Below are 8,217 nucleotides of genomic sequence, written 5' to 3' on the forward strand. Positions count from 1 at the left end.
TTTATAAGACACTGCTGCCACAGGATTTCGCAGCCAGGTTTTCCTGGCTTTCCAAGTGGTCTCAGCTTTCACGGCCCTGAGGGCAGCAGGAAGCAGGAGCCCATCAAGAATGGGCACTCAAGGCACCTCCAGACTTCCACAGGGAAAGGTGATTCCAGAGAGTCATGGAATGGTTTGGGTTGGAAGGGACCTTAGGGACCACCTCATTCCATGGGCAGGGACACCTTCCCCCAGACCAGGTTGCTCCAAGCCCCGTCCAGCCTGGTCTAGGGCACTGCCAGGGATCCAGGGGCAGCCACAGCTGCTCTGGGCACCCTGTGCCAGGGCCTCACCACCCTCACAGGGAAGAATTTATTCCAAATATCCCATCTAACTCTGTCTTTTGTCGGTGTGAAGCTATTCCCCCTTATCCTGTCCCTCCAGCCCTTGTCCCCAGTCCCTCCCCAGCTCTCCTGGCGCCCCTTTAGGCCCTGCAAGGGGCTCTGAGCTCTCCCTGCAGCCTTCTCCTCTCCAGGTGAACCCCCCCAGCTCTCCCAGCCTGGCTCCAGCCCTCAGGGCATCTCTGCGGCCTCCTCTGGACCTGCTCCAGCAGCTCCAAATCCTTCTGACGCTGGAATCCCCAGAGCTGGATGCAGCTCTGCAGGTAAGGTCTCACCTGCGTGGAGCAGAAGGGTCTGAGACATCGTGGTCCTTGGGGTGTTACACTGAGCTTTCAACCACCAGACAGATCTACCAGAACACGCAGCAAGGCTCAACCAGGTTGCAAACATTTGTCCTTCCTGGCTCATCCTCCTCTGAATCCACGTGCTGTGGAACAGGGTAAGTCACAACCCACAGCTACGCAACAGCCCCGGAAGGCAGAGCAGCATCTGCGCACACACGCTGGGCTTGCTCTGGGATACAATCCCTGGAGAGCAAAGGGATTCCATCAGGAAGTGTTTTATGCCCTTTGGCTGCACTTCTGGGGGTTACCCCGACCCAGGTGCAGCACCTGCCCTCGGCCTTGTTACGCCTCATGAGGTTCCCCAAGGCCACTGACTGAGCTTGTCCCAATCCCTCTGGATTCCACGCCGTCCCTCAGTCACGGAGCAGGAGCACATGGGAGGCGAGCAGGCTGCTGCAGGTCACAGTGCAGTTTGTGTGGAAGCCAGGAGCTGTTTGTCCACCACTGCTGGTGTCCTGTTGTCTCCTCAGATCCCCAAGGACCCGACGCAGCGATGGCTCCGGGAACTCGCTGCACTGAGCCAGCAGCTGCAGCAGGTTCACCCCAATGTCTTGGCCAAGATCCTTAAGCAGAGAACTCTCTACCAGAATGAGGAGATTGTGGTGATAGACAAACCCTACGGGCTGCCTGTGCATGGTGAGGGGGAGTGGGGAATGGAAACGGTTCCCTGGTGCTGACAGGGATCTTCTGTCTCTGTCCTTCCTGTGCTGGGGTTTCCCTTCCCAGGGAGGGTTCCAGGGGCTTGGTCACTGTCAGATCTCGGCCTTCCCCTCACATTTTGGGGTGATTTAGGGTGCATGGGGAGTACGAGAGTTGAGACTCCTTGCTGCCCTGGGTCACACAGGCGGCCCCGGCATCAAGAACTGCATCGCTGATGTGCTGCCCATTTTGGCCAAGATGCTGGAGAACATGAAAGCTGACCCCCTCCACCTCTGCCACCGCTTGGACAAGGAGACCACGGGTGTGATGGTGCTGGCACGGAGCAAGGAGGCAGCGGAGAAGATCCGTCTGCTCTTCAAAACCCGTCAGGTGGAGAAGATCTACTGGTAGGAAAGGTTTGAGTGAAGAAGGGGCTGTGAAGGGGGTTTAAAAAAGGAGGGGACAATCCCTGGGGTGTGGGGGCTTTGTGGAAGTAGGGGGTGTTGCTTATCTTCCTCCTTCAGCACCATTTTATGAGACTGGGTCGTGAGAGAGGAGCTGGGGGCGGGGGGGGTTCCCATCCTGTGAGTGACACCCCACAGACCTCTGCTTTCCTTTTCCAGGGCAATTGTCCTGGGGGACCCGGACCCTGTTGAGGGCATTGTGGAGATCCCCATCGTGGAAAAGGAGGTGCAGAGCCACCAGTCCCACTACAAGGTGAGTCCCGTGTTCCCTCAGCTGCCATTCTGGCCAGGCAACCCCAGCATCCCTCCTGCCTCCCCCAACTCCCCCTCTCTCCACCCTTCAGATGACGCTGGCTCCCAACTACCGCCTGCGTCTGGAGGATGGGAAGGTGATGAAAATCCGCAAGAACCGGAATGCCGCGAGCGCGGTGACTCGGTACCGCCGGCTGGCCAGCGCCTCCGCCTGCTCGCTGCTGGAGCTCCAGCCCATCACTGGTGAGTGAGGCCTGCCGGGGTGTCCCGGGGCTGGATCCACTCTCTGTGCAGTCAGCAGCAGCTCTGGAAGGGGGAACTTACCGCTAGACATGACTGGAATCCTTTTTGGAACAAAGCTCTGGGAATAAGCCCTGCTGGGGCGATGCTTTACTGCCAAGCTGTCTGCTGGCTGCCAGTGATTTTGGCGTGGCATTGTCCAGCACTGAGGGTGGTGGGTGCCGAGGCCTGGCACAGCTGGATGTCACCTTTCTCTTCTTCCCCTTTTCTCCTCAGGGGTGAAGCACCAGATCCGGGTTCACCTGGCCTATGGCTTGGGATGTCCCATCCTGGGGGATCACAAATACTCACACTGGAGCAAACTGGCACCCCAGGTAAGGCAGGTCTTGCACTGGGGAGCAGCTGGAGCTGGATACAGCCCCTTGTGTCCCCCAGCTCTTCATGGGCTGGGGATTTCAAGTCTCAGCTGAAAAGCTGCAGTTTTGAAGGGAACATTTTCCATCCTTGCTGCAGAAGCTTCCTGAGCTCACCCTGAGGAGGCTGAAGCTGGAGCAGAGCAAGGCTCGGCACCTGCCCCTGCACCTGCACGCCCACCGGCTCCGCCTGCCCCTGGGCCAGCCCTTAGACTTTGTCTGCAAGCCGCCCCTCTTCTTCCAAAAAACCCTGAGGAAACTAGAGCTGGACATCCCTAAGGACTGACGAGGCAGGACTGGAACGGTGCCGTGTATCTCCGCATCTCCAGCACGTGGCAGCAGCTGTGCCCACCTTGGAGCCGGTGGTGGGGTGAAGCCTGCAGTCTCTGTGCTGGTGCTGATTCAGAGTGGGGGCCTACGCGTGCTTCTGGCCCAGGAAAGCGGCTGGACACACTGAAGAGCCTCTAGACAAACAAGGATGAGTGGAAGTTGGGCTTTGCCTGATCTGTGTTTTGAACTTGTCTCCGGGCAATAAAAGCTCCAGTTCCCTCGAGGGAAGGTGTTGTGTGTCTCTGTGCTCTGGCCAGGTGGGACTCAGTCCCTGTGTAGGTTTGACCAGACCTGGGTGCAGCCCCTCCCTGATTTTGGAGCTGTCACTCGTCTCTCCAGAGTTGTTTAGCTCAGATTTGGAGAGTCCTTTCATTGGAAAATCCATCGAAAGTGCAATTTGGCAGTGGCTCTGGGTTTTTTTTTGCTCTGCTGAGAGACTGCATGGGGAGTTCCTTGGCTTGGCTGGGCTGAGCAGCTCTGAGACTGCCCCTGCTCCGTGCTGCCAGCAGCGTTGGTGTGGGTTTCTCAGCACTGTGCTGCACGGGGAAACTGTTCTGTCCCACTGCCCCTTCAATTACCCCATCCCTTATTTCTATTTATTTGGATCTCTTGCTCTTGGGAGCTTTCTTTGGAGTCAGATTCTTCCCCCTGTGCCCTGAGAGGGAGGCAAGAGGAGGGATTGATGATCTGGGGAATTGCAGCTGATGTTCTGCCTCAAAGTTGCCTCATTTGGCATCTCCTGACCTGTCCCAGGAGCTTGGGGCTCGGCAGCAGGATGTCCTCTGGCCCCTCTGGCTGGTTTGGGTGCTGGAAAGGACTTTCTGTACCCTGCGGGCCCACCGTGTATCTGGCTGGGGCTTTTTGTTGGGGGAGGGCCCAGTACCCTGGCTCCCTGCTGAAAATAGCTGGGACCCCCATGCCCTCGGGCCGCAGCGCCAGGAATCTGTTGGCTGATGAGAGAGGGATGTAAAACCACGGGGAGCCAGGAGCGGCTGCGGCCGGGCAGGAACGCTGCCCTGTAGGAATGTTGTCAGGGAGGAAAGCTGCCTTCCCAGCTCACTGCTGCGGCTGTTAGGGTGGGTTTTTCTGTTTCTATTTGTGAAAAGGCTTCCCCTGTAATTAGGAGGTGATTTAACGCCCTGTCTGAGCTGTCGTTCACAGCACTGGACACAGCGCTCGGGCAGTCTCTCAGCAGGGACACCTCAGCCCGGCAAAAGTCACTCCTCGAGCCAGTCACACCTCAGGCAGCCCTCATCAGCATCTCCTTTTCCTCACTTCAAAATGTCCCTCTCACACACGGCTGCTGAGTACATGCTCTCTGATGCTCTGCTCCCAGATCCCAGCAGTTCCCGAGCCAAGGGCTTGCGGCTGGAGCTGCCGAGCGATCGCCTGCTGAAGTTTGTCACTGTGGGGCTGCCCCTCTTCCTCGTCTCGCTGGCTTTCGCCCGGGAGTTCTCTGCTGGTGAGTTGTGGCTTTTCCAATGTGTTCTTCGGGTCGTGGGCAAGCACCAGTGGCGGTTTGGTTGTCGTGGCAAACCCCTCGTATTCTTGATGGTGTCGTGATCTGAAGCAGAACAGCCTGGAAGTCCTGTTTTAGGAGCTGTTCTGCCTCGTGGGTATTTATTGATGGTTTTTAATGGATCATAATTCCATTACGATGGGAGAGCCTGGGAACAGCTGTGTTAACCCCAGGAGCAGCACTGAGTCAATGCCCAGCCACAGCTGTTTGTGCCCTTTGGGTGCCACGGGCTTGTTTCTGAGGAGGAGGGTGCCGGCAGCACGGAGAGATGCGTTGATAGTGCATTGTGACCTCAGGCTAAATCTGGTCTCGGCCAACATCCAGCTGCTGTCCCTGAGGATTTGGTTTTACTCCAGCTTCTGGCTGGTCAGTTTCTAATTCCCTGCCCTGTGTACACACCACGACACACAAAGGGTTTCTGTTTGGGAAGAGATGGAAAAGTCCTTGCTAGAAACACAGCAGCTCCCAAATGACCACGAAAAAGGCTTTTTTTAATTCGAAGCAATGCCTGAGATGTAATTACTCTCTTGTAAGGCATTGGCTTGTGGCAGTGGAATGCTCCTCCACCCTCCATGGCTGAGGTTTGCTCTCCTCCTCCTCCTCACCCCAGGCTCCCAGATCAGCTGCTTCTCTCCCACCAACTTCACGGGGAAGCAGTCCGCCTACACCGACACGGCTTGCTGGGACTCCCTCATCCACCATGGTTTCGACACCGAGGGACGTGCCGTCACCAAGTCCCTCTGGGCTCTCAAGGTAGGGTCAAAGTCACGTCTGGGTGCCCCTGCATCCCATCTGGATGTCCACAGCAAGAGCAACTCCACATCCTCAGTGACCGTTCATCTTCTTTGCCCAGGTCTTCCCCTACTCGCTGCTGGTGGTGGCGGTGCTGATGTACCTGCCGTACCTACTGTGGCGTTACGCCGCTGCCCCCGCCCTGCACTCCGACCTCCTCTTCATCATCGACGAGCTGGATAAATCCTATAACCGCTCCGTGCGCCTGGTGCAGCACATGAAGAAGGTCCAGCAGGCCAGTGCCGAGCCGGAGCGATTCTGGGAGGAGTACGAGAGGTGAGGCCAGGCCAGGTCACCGTGACCCTTGGAGTCCCTCCATGTGGTGTTGCGGCTGCATCCAGGATGGACTTGGGTGAAATGGTGCAGTTTGGGGGTGGCTCTCACTGCCCCTGTGTTCCTCTACCCCCAGGGCCCGCCGGGAGAGGTATTTCGAGTTCCCGTTGCTGGAGCGGTACCTGAGCTGCAAGCAGCACGCCCATGCCCTGGTGTTCATCTACATCCTGCGGAACCTGCTGCTGCTCCTGTTCCTGGCTGCCACCTGCCTCTACCTGGTCTTTCTGCACCTTAACATCTTCTTCCAGGATGAGTTCAACTGCTCCATCACAACAGGGCTGCTCCAGGCAGAGCCACACATCCCCCCGCTCATCCCTTGCAAGCTGGTCTTCTTCTCCGTGTTCCAGCTCATCAGCCTCTCAGTTGGCAGCGTCTATGTCCTCCTCATCCCCGTTGTCATCTACAATGCCCTGCAGCTCTGCCAGTGGGACAAGGGGCTGCTCTCTGTCTATGAGATGCTGCCTGCCTTCGACCTGCTCAGTCGCAGGATGCTCACCTGCCCCCTCAACGACCTCAACGTCATCCTTCTCTTCCTCCGTGCCAACATCTCTGAGCTGACCTCCTTCAGCCGCCTCAATGCTGTCAGCGCCCTGAGGGAAGCCACTGCCAACAAGGAGGACATCGATACGGTCATCGACTTCATGACGCTGCTGGCTGGGCTGGAGACCACCAAGCCCAAACACCAAGCTTGCACCCCCGAGGCCGAAGGCAGTACAGCCCTCTCCAACGGTGCAGCCCTAGGTAGGCTTTTTGGGTAGAAGCAACTTCTTCCCTCTTCCCTTGGCTCCCACACCACCAGATCCCACCCTGGAAATGTGGCTGGACCACCCAAAATCCTTTGCCAAGACCTTAAGGTGTTTGGGGCATAGTTGGGGGTCACTGTGAGGGTTGACAAATCCTGAAAGGGGTTCTGGCATCCACAATGTGATGCTACTGCGATCCAAGGTGTGGGCAGGAGTTGCTATAGGAACAGCAAGCCAAGAGATTGCTGCTTAAATCCAAGCTCTGGGCAAACTGCGGGGCTGGGAGGGTCCCTGTTTTTGGCAGCTCATCCTGCTGGGAGTGGGGTTGGGAGTTTTAAATCCTGGGAGGCTGATGCCAAGGATGCCATGCCTGCCCCCTTCTCCTGTTCACATGGCACTGGTGGGCACAGTGGGGCTGTGTGCAGAGATGGAGCTGGGTTCCAAGACAGAGCCGCGTTCCCAGGGCCTGCACTGCTCCCTCTCCCATATACTTTGGGTTTTGGGGAGCTGGATGCCTCCTTTGGGGTCTCACAGGGACCCCTGGTGCCCATGGCAAGTGGTTTGCAGGCTGTGTGAGACAGCCCGGCCCCACAGGTAGGAGCCGAGAGGCCTGGGCTTCGTTCCTGGCCCTGAACACAGAGTCTGAACTGTGGTTAAAAAAATACACAGACTGAGCTGGATTCTGCATCCTCGTTGCCGTGGCAACCCAGGGCCAGCACAGCTGGCTCCTGGGCCAGTTACCCGGTGCTGGCACAAGCCCAGATCCTAGTCTGCCATCGCCCAGCTAATTAACTGCCTGCTCTTCCCCCCTTGTCTAGAACCAAAGCCTGGAGTGGAAACGATGGGAAAAGCCTCACGGGACTCGCTTGGATCTGCCTGACCCAGAAGCAGGCAGCAGGCAGGGATCCTGTGATCCCAGGATCCACTTTTCTGACACAGCTGTGCTGCAGCAGCGGGGCTGAACCCACCTGTGCTTCCTGCACTTGGCCTTTCCCTTCTTATGTACATTTGTCCAGCAAAAAGGGTTAAACAATCCGTGTTTTGTGCAGAACCTCTCAGGTCTCTTATTCTAAGTGCTGGGTGCCACGCTGTGCCTCTTCCACACAAATTTCCCTGCTGTTATGGCAAGAGGTGGAGAACGGAGGATTAGGAATGCTCCTCTGAAGGAAAAACCAATCCAGAAATAAAATGAGGTGGTTTATTAACTGTTTATTAAGAGAGGGTGGTGGAAGGCAGTCGCAGCCCAGCCTTAGTGTTTAGCTGTGGGTTTTTGGCAGAGCTCCTCTCTCCCTGTCTCCACCCTGCAGCTGGAAGCTGATCCCTGGATCCTGTGAGCACCCTACCCTGGGGATCAGCAGTCCGTGCCCAGAGAAATGGGGTGCCCGGGGGCCCAGGACCAGCTCCATGGGCAAGGGAGCAGCAGTGAGGGGCTCAGCTCCCACTGGTGTGTCTTGCTGCTTACATCATTTTCCATATATTTAATTTGTCCTTACATCATTTTTCATATATTTAATTGTAAATTGGCTTTTTCCCCCTCCCTCGACCCTGTAGCCTTGGCTGGAGTCCAAAGAGGAGCTGAAAAGTTGTTTAATTAATAAGGTAGTAACCAAGCCTCTTCCTGGCTTGGGAAGGGGCAGTGCCAGGAGCCTTGAGTGCTTTGCCAGAGGCCTGAGCTCACTCAACTCCCTAATTTAGGGGGAACCTGGAGGCGGGGAGGAGCAGCAGCTCCCTCCCTCCGGCAGCATTCCCTGCAGGGAAGGTGACCAGC

The 8,217-nt window shown here is 57.0% G+C and overlaps 3 protein-coding genes across 3 annotated transcripts in view; 2 read left to right on the forward strand and 1 right to left on the reverse strand.

The window, feature by feature from the left end:
• Positions 1 to 967: 967 nt before the first annotated feature.
• RPUSD4 (RNA pseudouridylate synthase domain containing 4) lies at positions 968 to 3,285 on the forward strand. Its single transcript, XM_017738426.1, has 6 exons — positions 968 to 1,360; positions 1,569 to 1,770; positions 1,987 to 2,080; positions 2,172 to 2,322; positions 2,596 to 2,693; positions 2,833 to 3,285. Exons 1-6 carry the CDS (start codon positions 1,099 to 1,101, stop codon positions 3,016 to 3,018), a joined length of 993 nt encoding a protein of 330 aa, XP_017593915.1. The 5' UTR covers positions 968 to 1,098; the 3' UTR covers positions 3,019 to 3,285.
• An 88-nt stretch (positions 3,286 to 3,373) lies between these two features.
• Positions 3,374 to 7,771, forward strand: PANX3 (pannexin 3). Its single transcript, XM_008636974.2, has 5 exons — positions 3,374 to 4,524; positions 5,192 to 5,334; positions 5,435 to 5,649; positions 5,783 to 6,447; positions 7,268 to 7,771. Exons 1-5 carry the CDS (start codon positions 4,344 to 4,346, stop codon positions 7,327 to 7,329), a joined length of 1,266 nt encoding a protein of 421 aa, XP_008635196.2. The 5' UTR covers positions 3,374 to 4,343; the 3' UTR covers positions 7,330 to 7,771.
• Positions 7,772 to 8,140: 369 nt separating this feature from the next.
• The window catches only part of SIAE (sialic acid acetylesterase), a 4,805-nt gene continuing 4,728 nt past the window's right edge, over positions 8,141 to 8,217 (reverse strand). Inside the window, exon 10 of the mRNA XM_017738344.1 lies at positions 8,141 to 8,151. Coding sequence (XP_017593833.1) covers positions 8,141 to 8,151 — 11 coding nt within the window. The remainder of the gene's footprint in view (positions 8,152 to 8,217) is intronic.

This window comes from Corvus brachyrhynchos, unplaced genomic scaffold (genome assembly GCF_000691975.1).
Source record: "Corvus brachyrhynchos isolate BGI_N302 unplaced genomic scaffold, ASM69197v1 scaffold46, whole genome shotgun sequence".
NCBI classification, from domain to species: Eukaryota; Metazoa; Chordata; class Aves; order Passeriformes; family Corvidae; genus Corvus; species Corvus brachyrhynchos.